We start from the raw sequence: 17,635 nt of genomic DNA, 5'->3' as shown, positions 1-17,635 counted from the left end.
GAAAGAGAGAGAGAGAGAGAGAGAGAGAGAGAGAGAGAGAGAGAGAGAGAGAGAGTGTGTGTGTGTGTGTGTGTGTGAGAGAGAGAGAGAGAGAGAGAGAGAGAGAGAGAGAGAGTGTGTGTGTGTGTGTGTGTGTGAGAGAGAGAGAGAGAGAGAGAGAGAGAGAGAGAGAGAGAGAGAGAGAGAGAGTTGTTTGAGGCAGTCTTTCTATGTAGCCTTGGCTGGCTTGGAACAGAAATCCACCTGCCTTTATCTCCTGAGTGCTGGGACAGAAGATGTGCACAAGCACACCCGGCCTATAAAGATAGGATCTTTCAGACAGGTTAAACGGGCCAAAGGCACTTGCCACCAAGCCTGATGACCTGAGTTCAATACCTGGGACTCACACAGTTTAAGAATTCATTCCTACAGGTTTTCCTTTAACCTCCACACACATGTCCATAAATATCCATAGGCATACAGATACTTATACTACACAAACACACAAACATAAACATATACAATTTTAAAAGAATGGTTTAGGGATGCAAGATAGATCAAACCTGGTGACCTGAGTTAGATCCCTAGAATCTTATAGAAGGCAGCTCCCAGGAGGAGGTTAGTCCCCTGATCTCTACATACATACATGCACACAAACCCAAAGTAATAATAATAAGTTAAATTAAGAGATTTAGTCTTATTTAGAAAATGTATAACTTAGCAAAAGTTGTAAAACAATTTAAAATAAAGTTAAAAACTACCCTTATCACCTAAAGATAAATGCTCTTAATAATATTTCTATTTTTTAAATTTACAGTTATTTATGGTGTGTGTGTGTGTGTGTGTGTGTGTGTGTATACATATGTCTGAGAGTCAGAGGACCACTTGTGGGAGTTGGATCTCTCCTTTCACCAAGTGAATACTGGAGTCCCTTACCCACAGAATCATCTAGCCAGCCTCTACAGATTTCTAAACTTTAAAAAAGGGGAACTTGAAGACCCACTGCTCACTGGCCGACCAACTCAGCTGCCACCCGGACCCAGATCCAGACAGTCAGTCCACGCCAACATCTACTCTATCTATGAGGAGCCAGACGGGAGGGAGCTCGTTATCGCCATCGAGGGTGAAAACCTGAAGTATGGCTGTGATGGACTGGAGCAGCTCCCTCCGTAGAGCTTGAGAGACCCACGGAGGCTCGAAGGGCAGACCAGGCAGCAGTGGTGGCAGAGCCTGCGGAATTCCCTAGGAAAACTAGACAAGGGCAAGACTTTTGGAAAACATTTTTTAAAACTGGACTCATGAAGTTGGAAGGAAAAATGGTGGAACAGAACCATGTGTACAAGGGAGAACTACAAAACAACAGACTCAGTGACCAAGGGTATGGGGCGACATGGGCAGCTGTGGCCTGTGTCACCACTTAAGTCCATGGTCTGTGCTGCCCTCCAAAGCCATGGGGTCATGCTGCCACTGCAGGCCATGTAAGCATCTGTGCTCTATGTTGCTGATGGAGCCCATGTGGATGTCCGGGGCCTGTGCTGTTGCCAAGAGCCATGATGGTTGTGATTGACCACACTGCAGCCAAGGGCAGTGTTGACGACCATGGTCCATGCTACCAATGAAAGCTATGAGAATGACTGTGGTCTGTGTGGTCATCTGTATGTGGACTGTGGTCTGTTCATGTCTGTGGTCTATGTTGTGTCCCTAGGCTATGCGGAGGTCCATGGTCTGAGCTCCTACTGGGGGGCATGTTGATACCTATGGTTTGTGTTACCACCAAAGGTCATGTTTCTGTGTGTGGTCTGTGCTTCTACATGAGGCCATGTTGGTGTTCGTGGTGCTGCGGCTGTTGGGCTTGTGTTGATGTCCATGGCCCATGTTACCACCAAAGGCTATGCGGATGGATATCTGGTCTGTGCTGTAGCCAGAAACCATGTGGAAGACTATGACCCTTGCTGCTGCTGACTATAAAGGGCAAGCAAGCTTCTTTTCATGGGTACCAGTGACTTCAGATTCACAGTTGAGAATGAGAGGCATAGAATGCTTCTGTGACATCCTCTCTTCTGTCTCCTCTCCCCCAAAAGAAACAGCCTAGACAGAAAGTCACTGAAGAGAACTCTCAAAAACTGTGATAAGGACGTTGGAGGGTGTGCAGCTCTTCACAGTTGGTGGCTTTTGGTGGTGGGGGTCTCAGTTATTTTTAAGGGGCTGGCCACTGGGAGTTTGACCATGCTCCAGTAAGTGCATGAGCAATACAAATTGGATTTAGGTTTTTTTTTTCCTTTTGTTTTGGGGGAGGTAGCAAGAGTGGGGGTAGACCTGGGAGGACTGGGAAGTGAGTATGATTGGGGTGCATTATATAAAATTTCCAAATAATCAATAAAAACCTTAAGTTAAGAAAATGGGAGCTCATCACATCTTGTCTTCTCCTGAAGACTTTGAAAGAAGTTCAAATAGTTATTTCTGCTTTTAATTGTTTTTTTTTCAAAGATTTATTTATTTTATGTATGTGAGTGCACTGTTGCTGTCTTCAGACACACCAGAAGAGGACATCGGATCCCATTACAGATGGCTGTGAGCCACCATGTGGTTGGTAGGAATTGAACTCAGATCGAGAAGTCTGTGCTCTTAACCACTGAGCCATCTCTCCGGCCCCTTAATTGTTTTCTTAAAGTGAAATATTTTGCGTTTGTTTATTAAAATTGTTTTCCTGTAAAATATTCTGATCATGTTCTTCCCCTCCCCCAATCCTCCCTACCTCCCTATCCATCCAACTTTACATTCTTTCTCTCTCTCAAAACAAAAACAATACAAAAACAAGTTGAAATGATCCAACAACAACAAACCCAATAAGGCAAAAATGCTAAGACAAAAACCACACAGACACACAAAATAAAAACAACACACAAGCCACAGGATCCATTTCGTGTTAATCTAACCACTCCTGCGATGGGGCCTGCTCTGCAGCCTGGCTGCTATATCCAGCATGGCTGCTATATCCAGCCTGGCTGCTATATCCAGCCACAGTCCACTGCAGAGAACTGATGTATCCTTCTCAGCTGGTATCAACTGTAAATAACTTCTCGTTTAGGGGTGGGAGTCTGTGGCCACTTTCTTCTCTCCTGGCTGCAGTTTTATCTGGTTTGAAATCGAGCAGGTCTTGTGCATGCTGCCATGGTCTCTGAATCCACATATGCACCAGCCTGACTGTGTCTGGGGGAGGGTCCCCTGGAATCGCCCCTACTTCTGGCGATTCTTACATTCTTTCTGCCTCTCTTCCCTATAGCTCCCTGACACCTGAGGGGAGGGGATTGATAAAGGCTTTTAGGGATGACAACTCCAAAATCTCCCACTCTAATTGCAAAGTAACATAATTAGAAGAAATCTGGAAAAATATGTGAAACCAGAAAGCTCCTAAGCATTAAAAGCTGCTAACCAAAATGGAACCCCATGCGTTACTCTGCAGTATCTCAGCCGGCTTGTTTTTCCAGTCTATTATTTTATCTTATTTCCTTTTCCACAACTACAGTATGATTGTTAGTAGCTCTCTCAGTCCCCATACTCTGGTTCCTTTCTGTTAGATATTTAATTACTTGTAATTATATATTTCTAATTATATATTTGGCTGCAATGAAAATTTTTTTTACCTAAATCCTTGACAAAATACATAATTACTTCCTAAACACAACTGTTAGGTTAAAAGGTATACTGGATATTTTAAAGAGCTTAAAATAGAGCCATCAAATACTTTTTCTACCAAATTTTGTTGTTGCTATTTTGTAGTGCTAGGGATAAGTCTAGGGTTATATCCTCAGCACCTTCAGAAAAAAAAATTTAAATGAGTTTAGGATTCCATGTTGCATGACTGTACCTATTTTGGTATAGTCTCACAAATAAGTAATATAAAAATAAAAACTAATTGCCAACGTGACAAATCAATGCTACTGTCTTTCTGTGCTTGCTCACTGGTTTTAATGGAGCTGATTGTTCTGCTTCTAAATCACATTCTTCTAATCACTGAAGATGCTGGCACATTTTATAAATTATATATTTTTGAGCAGAAGAGATGGCTCAGCTCACAAGACTAGGCTCACAACTAAAAACATATATATTATATCATATACTGCTAATTTTTCTAATTTGAGGTCTCCTGTGAGTTCCTTTTATTGGTTTATAAACATGCTTTTTAATTTAGTCTATTGATGTACAATTGTAAATATTGACCTCCAGCACCCATGTAAATGATGGCCAGTGGTGTGCACCTGGAACCCCAGAGCTAGGTGGGCAGAGACAGGCAGATCCTAGGGCCTTGTTAACCAGCAAGTCTAGCCAAATGGCAGCTGCAGGTTCACTGAGAAAGTTTGTCTTAAAAAAATAAAGGGGAGAGTAGTAGTTAGGCACCAGCCGTGACCTCTGCGTGCGCATCACACATGAGCACGCTCACATACACACATTCCTCATGTGTTCATGCACACCAAGGATGAAATGAAACAAGCATTATTTAGAATTAGATTAAATCTGTAAATAAATAAACTTAGGAAATATTAATGTTACAGCCCAACTTTAGTGGAAGTTCCACAAATTCATAAAAGTATATGCCAGAAGAGAAAAAGTCGAAATTGCTATATACTCATATAATGGATAAAATGCCTCCTGTTCTTATATGTAAAGAACTGCTCATTCTTTAGTGCAATTCTAAATTAAAATGATACCCAGGTCTCCTCCAAACTTTTTGGAATTTAAGTTTTATTTTTTTTCTCTAAACAATCACTTAAAATTATTCTCCTTCCCTAAATATTTTAAAAACTAAATTAACGTTTAATTTTTTCCATTTCTCAGTGTCACTGTATATACTGAATATACATTATACATATGCCTAATGACAAATGATACTTTGATTCGTAAGAAAAAAAAATCCCATGTCAATCCCATTGACCAACCTGTAGAAAAACCGGAACTTCCAGCTTCTCTTTGCCAGAGAGCACTTCATAGCGCTGTAGTTAACTCAGTGCAAACCCAGGACACTATTGCTCATGACTGGGAAAATGTAGGATTTTACATTTCCAAATGGTATTCACTGCCTGGCTGAGCATGGGAGGCAGAAGCAGGCGGATCTCTAAGAGGCCAGTCTACTCTGGTCTACATAGTGAGACCCTGTCTGAAATATAAAAACATTTGAACCTAAAACATTTATGTACAAGAAGCAGAAAGGAGCTGCGCTGCTGGCATGCCACTGCCCCCATGCCCTGAGCTGTGTGGTAATCACAACTTCCATCTGTATCTAACCTGCTACCCACAAGTCAAGAAGGAGGCCAAGGACTTACGATGCTGTTTTGCAGAATGACCACAGGGGGCGCTGTCATAAGCACATGTCAGAACAATCCGGGCCTTTTCAGAGCTTATAGATCTTGTGTCCTGCCATCAGCTCCCTCTCCCCACCCAGTCAGTATAGCAACATCAAGTTTCACAGTGTCAGTTTAAGACACGCTCATAGTATAGTGAGTTAGGAGTCAGGTTTGCAGATGTGAATATAACTGAGACATCTGTTAACATATGCCAAAGGATTTGACTTTCCATAGTGCAACCCTCTTCAACGTCCTGGCTCCTGGCATTGTTTCTACCATTTGCCATCTTTCCCATAGAAACAGGACTGCTGCTACTGAGCCCCTGGCAACAGCCTTCGAAAGTAGCTGCTCTAAATTTATCTAGTTGACCTATATGGAAGTACTCATCTCTGTGGTCCGGGACTGTCCAGAGTCACACAGTTCTTTATTGTGTAACCCACATTACCCACCATGGGGTCATGAGGAGGGTACATCAGGTCGTGCCTGGATGTGACAGAAGAAGCTGGGTATGAATAATATCTATCCAGAAATTCTTTGCCAATGCAGTTTCATCATTAGTAGTGCCATATTTAAACTGACTGAGTTTAAAAACAGTACGAAAGTTATCTACGCAGCTACATGGAAACTCTCACAAGTGAGCTTTTATGAGCTGTAGATTCTCTAGACTGTGTTTCAACTCATCTTTGTTTAGTGTATAACTATCAGGGCTCATTAGATTCAGTTTTAGTTTTTAGTTTGCTTTGTTTTGTTTTTGTTTGTTTTTCTTAAGGTAGTTAAAACTATTCATAAGGACTGCTGCCTAATGCTAAAGAACAAAAAACAAAAAACAAACAAACAAAAAAAGAATTCTTAAAATACACTAAAGATCATTTTCTTTCCATCACCACGTAAGTCCACCAGACTTTTTCTTAACTCTGAGATGTAGTATGCTGTTTCGCCATCTTTGAAATCACAGCATCAGCAATTATTTCCTCCCGAGTTCAAAGAGGTTGTAAAGAGGAGGGATGTTGCACTTATATGACGAACGATACAAGAATCCCCCTGCTGGGGCTGGAGAGATGGCTCAGTGGTTAAGAGCACTGACTGTTGTTCTGAAGGTCCTGAGTTCAATCCCCAGCAACCACATGGTGGCTCACAACCATCTGTAATGAGATCTGACTCCCTCTTCTGGTGTGTCTGAAGACGGCTACAGTGTACTTACATACAATAAATAAATAAATCTTTAAAAAAAAAAAAAAAAGAATCCCCCTGCTGTCATTCTTGGCCATATGTAGCAAAGAAAAATCAACAGAAGAAACATCCTCACCCCCTTCACAGTAGGATGCAGAACTTCATTGAGATGCTAAAGTGAACGAGAGATTCAATCATTTATTCTTGCAGTACTGGGGACTGAACCTCGGGCCTCACACAGTGCTCCACCACAGAACTCTGCCCCTGTATCTCATATGAAGAATTTAAATACTCAATTTTTCTTTCAGGCTCTCTTAAAATGTCATTCTGTGGCTTCTAGTTCTTTTGTTTCTGTTTAGAAGATGCCAGGTGGCCTCCGATTGACTGATCTGCTTCCAGTGAGAGGGCAATCAACTTTACTCAGCTTACCGATTCAAAGTTAATTTTACCCAGAAACACTTTTACAAATATACCCAGGGTGTATGTACAACTAAACATCTGGGCAACTTATGACCCAGTCAAGATGACACATGAAATAGTTGTCACAGTTAAGAGGAAACTTGGTTTTCAAATAATTTTCCCCACCTAAGGCCCAAATTCAGCTTTTGAGGTTTTGTTTTGTTTTTGTTTTCTGTTGCTGTTGTTTTTTAAAGACTTACTACTTTTATATTATGTGTGTGAATGCTTTGCTTGCATATATGTAAGTGTATGTGTGTGCCTGGTGCCTTAGGGGAGCAGAGGAGGACATCAGAGTCCTTGAAACTGGAGTTCCGGCTAACTGAGCTGCCCCATGAATCCTGGGAATCGAACCCAGGTCCTCTGGAAGAAGCGGTACGTGCTCTTAACCACTGAGCCATCTCTCCAGCCTCCCAGCTTTTGAGTTTTTAAACTCACAGTCAGTTTAAAGATGGTCTCTGGAGCTCGAAATAACGTCCTCCACGGTCTTCCATGTCATTGTAGGTGGGAAAACCTGGCACTGCCATACTTTAAGAGACAGTACTCCGTGACTGGGCGGACTCCAGTGCTGACGGCCTGCTGCATCTTGTGGAACTTGACACGGACGATTCCTAAAGTCTGTTCATGGACTTAACGTCCCTCCTTTCCCAAAAGACAAACTGAGCTCAAGGGCTTGATAACAATGTGGTCTGAAAGTACTCCTTGGAAGTATATTCAAGGCCTGTTTTGAACATGTATATAGTAGGAGCTTGTCAAATCGTGCCAACCACATATAACCTCTAGGGCACAGGTTCTCAAGTTGTGAGTCACGACCCCTGTGGGAGATCGAATGACCCTTTCAAATAGGTGGCCTAGGACCATCAGAAAACACAGATATTACGCTACAGTTGTAACAGTAGCAAAATTATAGTTATAAAGTAGCAATGAAAATAATTTTGTGGTTGGGGGGGTCATCACAACATGAGAGGTTCCTTACAGTGTTAGGAAGTGTACTGGCTGGTTTTTGTGTCAACTTGACAGATGTTGGAGTTATCACAGAGAAAGGAGCCTCCCTCGAGGAAATGCCTCCGTGAGATCCAGCTGTAAGGCATTGTCTCAATTAGTGATCAAGGAGGGTGGGGCCATTCCTGGGCTGGTAGTCCTGGGTTCTATAAGAAAGCAAGCTAAGCAAGCCAGGGGAAGCAAGCCAATAAGAAGCATCCCTCCATGGCCTCTGCATCAGCTCCTGCTTCCTGACCTGTTCGAGTTCCAGTCCTGACTTCCTTTGGTGATGAACAGCAGTGTGGAAGTGTAAGCTGAATAAACCCTTTCCTCCCCAACTTGCTTCTTGGTCATGATGTTTGTGCAGGAATAGAAACCCTGACTAAGACAGGAAGGTTGAGAGCCATTGTTCTAGGGAAATCCTGCATATAATTATTGATGCCAACTGTATTTTACCTGCAAGTTGTTTCAAACTATAGATCACAGTGACGAGTGTGTGCCATGTCTCTGGGCATCACTCCTCACGTGAGCCACACTACCACACTATGTTCTTAGTAAGCCAGTCTTATGTCCACATACCCTCCTTTGCTCCTCTTCAGCATCAGCGAAGAGTTTACGAATGTTAGCCTCCGATTCGCCCACATACTTGTTGAGGATTTCTGGCCCATTGACCACCTTGGGCTCTCTCGCATTCAGCATCTTGCCAATCTGTCGAGCCAAGAGAGTCTTACCACAACCAGGGGGTCCGTATAACAGTATGCCTTTAACATGTTTACAACCTGCAAAGGAAGAAGAGACAGTCTTAAACCAACTCACCAAAATCGAGGAGGACGTCCACAGGAAGGCCTGCCTTCTTACATGCCCCTTAGGACAGACCGCCCGTGTCACTTACACACGGTAATAATATCCTGTCAAGTGCTGTCAATAGACAAGGATGAACTATCAGGTCTCTTACATTGTTTTAAACAGAAAACCAGAAACCAGGCCTAGCTGCTGCTGTATTTGAAGAGAGCAGGGAGGCTGCAAGTTACATAGTTTTACACTTACACTGAACACTTTTACTCTGTGTCTCTTTGACCTAATATCTAACTTGGAATTATTACTTGCTTTATTGCCTCTTGAGATCAGGAAGAAAGTCTGCCTTTGGGAAAATTCAGTGGAAAATACATCTATTACAATACAGCAGCAGGCTATGAGAACTACATCTTAGTAACAAGGTAATAATAGGTCGACCAGTGGAAACAAACTTGGAGAAGCAGCAAGTGTGCCTGGGCCGGGTGGGTAGACACAGAAGAGTTCCATGGTCTAGACTGATGGCAACAATTTTGTGAGTAAGAACAGATTGTCTTCAGTGACAAATGTCACATGACAAATGGGTATGACTTTTTAGGGCCACCCAGATGGAAATGAAGTTTCAAAAATAGTTTTCAACTACTTGCCACTACAAGCCAAATCAGCCAGACTGATGACCCGGGCTCCCCAGAGTATCTGTGGTCTACTCTATAGGACTGTTCGCCCCATTGCTTAAGAGGAAGATGACCTGTGACTTCTCTTCACTCTTCTGGGGACACTGACCTTCACCATGTCACTGCTATAGTCCATGATTTCTGTTGGGTATATTCTTCTTTTACGCTACACTGACACAGCACTCTGTGCAGTAATTAAGTATAGACATCAGTGTTACTCTTGTGTAACTTCTGGTGTTCTTGTGTTTCTTCACGTGAAGAAACTGGAAATGCAACACACAGTGTGCTCTTGTGAAAGTGGCTTATCCTTATGTGAAATTAGAGTCTTACAAATTCTATCTTTAAGGGGGAAAGTATGATGGTACCACTGACAACAAGTAAAAGAAATCACAAGACACCACTAACTGTCAGAAGCAAGACTCTGAGGAGGAAGAGGAAGAGGAAGAGAAGGAGGAGGAGGAAGAGGAGGAGGAAGAGCTTTTGGGTTGCCAGTGACATCCAAAAGTAACATCATTATATCAAGAAAAGACACATTAAAAATTCTTGAAAACAAGGAGATCTGCACTCCTGGCTAAGCTTGCAGGCAGAGAGAGAACTTCTTCGGGAAGGCTGGCCACCACAGCTTTTCTCATCACAGAGTAAAGCTCTGCCCAAGAACCATGGGCGGTAAAATGTCTTTGACCTTTGGCGTAGCCCTCAAGTGGAAGGTTTACATTGCATTATGGGTAAAGCTGGCTCTTCTCCTGGTGGTTGGCATTACCAATCACAGCCCACATCCAAGCCGCCAGGACGACCAGGCTTTGGAACTTAATCTTCCTCTTCAAGCCGGCAGTACCACTACCTTATGCACAGACTGTGTGCAGCTGACTGAAGGGCAAGAGGCGGAGTGAGGGGCTCAGCGCTTAGCAGCACTGGCTGCTCCTCTAGGGGATCTGGGTTCAGTTGCCTGTGCCCTCAACGGCAGCTCACAACTGTCTAACTCCAGTTCCAGGGGATCCAACGCCCTCTTCAGGCATGCACACAGTGCACCTACATACATGCAGGCAAAACCCTCATATGCATAAAAATAAAGATAAATAAACATAAGGAGGAGCAAAAGCAGAGCGGCAAGGTTTGCAGAGGACCCAGAGCCCAGGCCTACTCTCACTTTCTCCAAGTTTGTCAATCTCCTCTTACGGAGACCCCTCCCAGGCTAGGCCATGCTTTCTTGGAAGGGCTCTTCACGTCTTCCGTTAGCCCTGCCCTGTGAGCCCTGAGCACAATATGGCCATAGAGTAGAGCAGGAGCAAATTACAGCAGCGCGCTGACTGACTGACGGCGGCTCGGCGCCTCCTCCCCCACACTATCCAATTTCAGCTCAGCTAGCTCTCTGCTCTCGCTGGAGCGCGCGCGCGTGCGCGTGCACGGCTTTCCTTTACCCTCATGCTCTCACACGCCATCTCCTCCTCGCCTTTGTTATCTCTTTTCTAATTCTCCTTATGAATTATTGAAATACTCAGTTCTTCTCAAGAGCTACATCACGCCTCTAACTCTTGGAGATGACCTAGATTCCCACTTCACATATTTAAAAAAGAGATTATCAATTGTGACCTCCCGGCAGCTCTCTGCCTCAACAGCCCCACTGGCTGGCGGGCACATCCATCCCAACCTCAAGCGTGGCTCTCAGAGGAGGAGTCTCCCTCTCTCATCTCAGAGGCTCCTATTTCAGTCATTTGCTTATATCTCTCTGAGATGATGTGCTGTTTAAGGGGAAATACTGTTTTATTGATCTTGAATCACAACTGACCATAATGTTTAGCCCATAACATGTACTCAAAAAAAAACAAAACAAATAGGTAAATTCTTGATTCCTTTTCTCCAAAATTCAGAGTCTGATGGAGAAAAATCTATTTGTCAAAATTAGTTGAACCCTTTAATCTATGGGTCTTACTACTGAACTAATTTAAATCTGTAATGTGTGTGTGTGTCTGTACCACCCATTTGCAGTGTCCCAGCCTTTTCAGATTATTAAAACAAACTGCTCATGAATAGTAGAATCTAAACTTTGCAATTCTGTTTTTGAAAGCAGAAAATGCTTAGTTTAACGTGGTTTGGATTAAACTAACTCAGATCTCACAAAAATATTGCCATGAAAATTAAGAGAAAAGGTTGATGTGTGTGCTTATGAGACACATCATACATTATCTCTGAAATGACAATATAGTCGGAGCGACACAGACAGGGCGTCTGAGCTGCTTCCAGTCGGTATCAGGACAAGAATCCTTTCTAGCATATCAAAGAAATGCACACTGACAGGGAGAGTCTCACAATCCAGCGCCAAGACAGACTCAGTTATGTGAGTAAGTGGTGGAAGTGAGACCTTGCTATTACTGTTATTATAGTCTTTCCTGACCTATTAAATCAGCACTGGCCTCTAATTTTCAGTGAATCACAACAACTGATTCCGTTCTGCACAAACCTGTATTAAGCTCCTGTTGGGACGAAGCATAGAGGTAGGTGTTAGTGACACAGGACATGTAAAGAACAGTCAGTCCCTACCTGCATGGAAAACCAGAAGGCAAGCGTCTAAACTACACCCTGACACATCAGTGAGATGCAGGAAACATCTGACATCTACCCAAGAAAGACTGATTTTGTTGAGGTGATATTAGAAAAATCAGGAGTGGGCATAGAAACAGAGATCCTGAGTCTGGCCTAGAAGGATGCACAGGGCTTGTGTTTGGGCAGTGGAAAGGAAATTATTCCATAAAGAGAGACTAAGGGGGCCAGAGGCACAGAGGTAGGGGCATAGATGCCAGCAGTGACCTGCTATGGCCAGAGCCCTGGAGGTGCCTTGAGACTGACAGGCTCTGTGGCAGACCTCCGCTGCCAATGAGTCAACATTTTATCTATTTGGTTGAGAAGGGCACAAGCATGCTATGTTAGAATGTTGCGGTTAGAATATAGAGATCAGAGGACAACTGGAGGGAGTTGAGTCTCTCCTCCCATCATGTGGCTCCTGGGGATTGAACTCAGGTCACCAGGCTTGGCAGCAACCAACCCTTAGCCACTGAGCCATCTCGCCAATTCAGGAACAAGCTTTGAACTTGCAGAGGTGGAAGGGTAGACGAAAGGATACTCAGGCTTTTCCTGCAGACACTGACTTACTAGCTGACTGGATTTTCACCAGGGGAACTTTCATATCACTGCAAGTTCTCTGGGATGAGGTGTCATCCCAGAGCCTGATGCCCAGCTTTCTCCTGAGCCTATCCTGGCTCTGGTTTGGTGACCCTCTGATCTCAGCCTGCAGAGTCCTCTGCTGCCATGTTTTTCCTCCCCTAACATTGTATAGGCTTCTCGTGATCAGTACCCTGGATCAGTAAATATCAAAGGTAAGATAGAGAAGAAAAAGAAAGTGGTGGACATCGTTTAGGTTGGCATATTGTTTCATTCAATCTTACTCCCATTCCCCCACCCACCCACACTCCCTCCGCATGTGCGTGCGTGCGTGCGTGTGTGTGTGTCTTGTGTTGATTTTGCTTCTTTGAGACAGGTTCTCACACAGCTCAAGCTGAGCTTGAACTCCTGATCCTCTTGCCTGAACCTCCTATGCCACAGAATTACAAGTCTGTAGCTTCACGCTCAGCTTTCTCCTCTGGTCTTTCCTGTGAACAGTCTAATGGACCTCTGGAGAAAACGCACACATGCCTTTCCACACACTGGAGGGAACCCTGAGCTCTCTGAGGTCAACCCACGGAGACTAGGTGAAAGGCTCTGAGGAAAGGGGACGCCACCCATGCAAGGCACTTGCTTGCCTGGTGTATGCAAGGATTTGGCTTAACCTGCACAGCATTAGAAACACAAACGAAAACAACATAGAGGAGCCAGCAAGATGGTTCAGCGGGTAAAGGTTCTTGCTGCCAAGCCTGATGACCTAAGTTCGAGCCCCAGAACCTACATAGTGGAAGGCGAGAACCAACTCCAGCAGGCTGTCCTTAGGTTTGCACGTGTGTGCACGGCACACTGAACACCCCACCTCCCATGCCATGCAACAAAGGAGAGAAGGGAGGGAGGGAAGGATAAAGGAAGGGAGGAAGGAAGGAAGGAAAGAAGAAGAAAGGAAAAACCCTTAAACATACCACTGAATAATCTGGATAAGGAGTGAAACGGAATGGCAGCCGGGGCCGGCAAGATGGCTTACTGGGTAAAGGCACCTACAACCAAGCCACTCGCCCTGAGCTCTGAGTTCAACCTCCAGGACCCACATGTGGGAATAAGAGAACTATATCCCACAAGTTTCCTCAGAGAGCTGTGATATGAATACACACACACACACACACACACACACACACACTCGGGAGATTCATGCTGACCTCAGCCACAGGGTCTTATATCAGGGTCAGAGAACTTTGGATTGAGGTACCTTTCTTTTCTAAGTACTACAGGCAGGCACTAAGTTCACTTTCAAGAACTATCAACACAGGGGCAGGGTAGCGAAAAAGCTCTTGTGAACTGTATGATTGATTCGCTTGTCAATAAAACAAAAACAAAAACCTTTGGAAAGGGTAGACTAGAAGGTGGGACATCTGGTAAGCAGGAGGATTTGGGGATAGAGCCATATGAGGGGAGAGTCACGGAGTAAGATGTGAGGAGGACAGACACTTGATACCCGAGCAGAGGTAAGCCCCACGTGGCGGAATGAACACAAGTGTAATGGGTTATCATCAGCTAGTCAGGCTCTGAGCCTAGCTATATGACCTAGGTGTTTCTAAGTTTATTCTGAGTCTGAGTCGTTCTTCCAGGAGCTTGGGGCCAGGAGGAAAACAGCTCACTGCAGGCAGGACTTAGGGAGATGACCTCTCAGGATGGATCTCCTTTTGAGAGTAGTCAAGGAACTGGGGAAGAAGTCAGAGAGGCCATGTCTCCTGGAGTCTGTTAACTGAGGGAATCAGGAGTGTGCCAGGCCATCAAAACTAAGGGATTAGAAAGGGCTTCTGGGCAACATAGGAAGGTTTTGGGAAAACGCAAAACAAAAAGAACTGGAAGACTGGGGGAAGGGAGAAATGAGCCTGAGCAGACAGTGCCATTGCGTAAGCTGGCGCGGCACGAGATTCGGGCATCCAGCACCAGCCTCTCCGTGGTGCACAACTGCACGAGTAACTTACAAGTTAGGCAAGGTGGCCACTCTTAGCTCCATAAACACAAACTTCACCTAAGCAGACGTAAGAACCTCAAGCTTTCACAGTCTAGGCATGTCTCCCCCCAACACAATCTGAGTCTTAAAGATTACCATCATGGAGTGGTTAACAGCACTTTGTTCATTTAAAGTCAATGTATCTTATAACTTGGTCCTATTACCTAACTTCCCAACCAACAGTGCGTGGTGCCAAACTCATTAATCCCAGCACTTGGGAAGCAGAGGTAAGGGGAGGAGCTTTGTGAGTTCAAAGCCATCCTGGTCTACAGAGAGACCCTGTCTCAAAACACCAACAAAAAATTGTGAGCTAAGAAAATCTATGCTTCCAGCTCCAGCAAGCAGCAGAGGTCAGCAGCTTCAGCCATGTGCCTCTGGCTTTGGAGCCAAAGGGCTAAGGTCATAATCGTAAGACAACTGATCAAAAGAGAACAGGTGTGTGTGTGTGTGTGGGGGGGGGTGTGTGTGTGAATGACTGAATTGATACGCAATTCCTAAGGACTGGGCTTTGGTCTGCAAGAGAGTGATCTTGAACAGAGAGCTATCTTGAGCAGAACACAGAGCTGTGAAGAAAGGAAGGAAGGAAGGAAGGAAGGAAGGAAGGAAGGAAGGAAGGAAGGAAGGAAGGAAGGAAGGAAGGAAGGAAGGAAAGAAGGAAAGAAGGAAAGAAGGAAAGAAGGAAAGAAGGAAGGAAGGAAGGAAGGAAAGAAGGAAAGAAGGAAAGAAGGAAAGAAGGAAGGAAGGAAGGACAGAAGGAAGGAAGGAAGGAAGGAAGGAAGAAAGGAAACAAAAAAGCAAATCTATGCTTAGTTTCAACTTTTTTCATTTCAACTTTTATGGCTTTAACTTTTGTCTCCAAGTAATTCCCATCTTTTATCCTTATTCTCTAACTCATGTACGCAAGCACTTACATTTATAGCTTATTTACGTTTACAGTATGTGTGTACACGGCTGGGAAGAGCAGTCCAGGGCCTGCTCAGCCCCATCTCCAGGCCTCTGCTTACAGTTGACTTTGGGAGCAAATGGAGCTCAGGCACCATGCCCGGTCCCTCACTCAGCAGACAGTACGTGCCACAGAAGACAGGGAAATTCTCTTCTGGGACCTTCTGCGTTGTCAGTGAAATAAAGATGCTAGGTTAGGAGCTTGAGAGTACAGAAAAGAGCCAGTCATCTTAGAGAACAGGGGAGGACATTGCCTGGGCCAGGGAAGCACAGGAACAAGACACCTGAGGTGTGGACCCTGAATTCAAAGTGAGATCCAACACCACGAGTGTGGATTGTTTTCTAAAGCCAAACTTAGCAGTCAGATGCTGGCATAGGCTCGCAGGCTGAGGGACATCTGAGACTTTGACTGTTGGAGATAAGGATGGCAAAGTTGCCGACAACACCCAGATAACTAAAACGCACAGTGAAGACCACACTTAGGGGCAAGTGACACACTCAGCTTTTGCTGGGCTCTCCTGCTTGCTCCTCCCCTGCATGGCTACCTTCATGCTCATTCTGTCATCTAAACAGGGCTAACCTTCACTGACACACATAGCTATTACGGAGATACAAATTATACAAGATACCAAATAAACAGCTTGTCTTAGTTAGGGATTCTATTGTAGTAAAGGGACACCATGAAGTGGCACACTCCAACCAGACCACACCTACCAATAGTGCCATTCCTTGTGAGCCTATGGGGGCCGTTTTCATTCAAACCACCACACAGTGAATGATCACTCGCTGCTTTAGTAAGGATTTCAGTGATGAGCCACTGGGAGACCGTCTAGAAAGAACCCAGCTGAAAGCTGATTGGCACCCATTCCAGATCCCTTAAAATAAGGCATTTCTAGACATTTCCTAGAATCTGCAGCACAAAGCTGCATCTTAATTATATTTCTCAAAAGATATTTGTCAAGAAGACTTGAGGGTCTGGTTTGTTTAGGTAAAAGAAAGGTTTGATGGTCGATTGAGCTAAATAAGAAATAAATCAGGATTTCTAGAGAACATTAAAAATTAGTATGCACTGACTTTTCTAGCCAGCTCTTACACTTGGACTTCACAATCTAGAAAACCAAACCAGACATGTTGCAAAAGAGGTGAGGACCAGATTTGGTGGTGCACACCTGTGACGCCAGGCGCTCAGAGGGCAGAGGCAGGAGGATGGCGAGCACCAGAGCAGGTGGTGGGACAGTTCAGGGACTAATGATGTTCACCTGCAAGGCTGGTGATTTGAGTTGGACCCACACTGTAGGAGAGAACCAACTCCTGCAAGTTGTCCTCTGACCTCCACATGTGTGCTGTGGCCTGTGCGTATGCACACACATGCACACACATGCACACAGAATAAATGAATGTAGAAGGGGTTAAGAATAGTAATAATAGAGTTCTAGGTTATCCTGGGCCACAGAATAATGAGACTAAGGCTCAAAACAATACCCACAAAACAAAACGACTCCACATAAACAAGGACCCCCTCCCCACAAACTGGGGAGAAATGCTCTAATTGTGTTGTTTAAGGTTTTTGTTTGTTTGTTTTAAATTTTGTCAGTTCAAATTTTCTCTTTAAAGAAAGATATGTGTGCCTTCTATCTCAGGACCCAGGAGGCAGACAGGTGGATCTTTATGAGTTCAAGGCCAGCTTGGTCTATATTGTAAGTTCTAGGACAGTCATGGTGACACAGTAATACCTTGCCTCAAAAGTAAATACAAAATATGAACACTGTTTCATAAAAGAAAACACATTTAATAACAAGAAGAATGGTAGGAGTAATCTTAGAATAATGGGCATTCTTAATACGCTGTTAAAAAGTAGGGGTTCTAAAAAAAGTAGGGGTTCTAGGGAGGAAAGAGAAGGGAAAAGTCATGTAATTATAATCTCAAAAAATAGAAGAAAAAATGAAAAAGGAGCAAGTGCTAAGAAGGACAGCTGGTGCTGGCCTTTGGCCGCACACACGCGTGTGCCGCATCCTATAGCCACACCCACATGTGCATACAGCAGCAACGCATGGACCACATCATAACATCTCAGCTAGTGGTTTAACGAGGCCGAGATCCCCCACAGTGCTAGCTGCTCTTCCAGA

At 44.3% G+C, this 17,635-nt stretch overlaps 1 protein-coding gene across 1 annotated transcript in view; it reads right to left on the bottom strand.

Moving 5' to 3' along the window:
• The window catches only part of Nsf (N-ethylmaleimide sensitive factor, vesicle fusing ATPase), a 133,462-nt gene that overhangs the window by 49,274 nt on the left and 66,553 nt on the right, over positions 1 to 17,635 (bottom strand). Inside the window, exon 9 of the mRNA XM_052194373.1 lies at positions 8,508 to 8,707. Coding sequence (XP_052050333.1) covers positions 8,508 to 8,707 — 200 coding nt within the window. The remainder of the gene's footprint in view (positions 1 to 8,507; positions 8,708 to 17,635) is intronic.

The sequence above is a fragment of the Apodemus sylvaticus genome, chromosome 10, assembly GCF_947179515.1.
Source record: "Apodemus sylvaticus chromosome 10, mApoSyl1.1, whole genome shotgun sequence".
NCBI classification, from domain to species: domain Eukaryota; kingdom Metazoa; phylum Chordata; class Mammalia; order Rodentia; family Muridae; genus Apodemus; species Apodemus sylvaticus.
The sequence above is the reverse complement of the archived record's forward strand: the minus strand, read 5'-3'. Positions and strand labels throughout refer to the sequence as shown.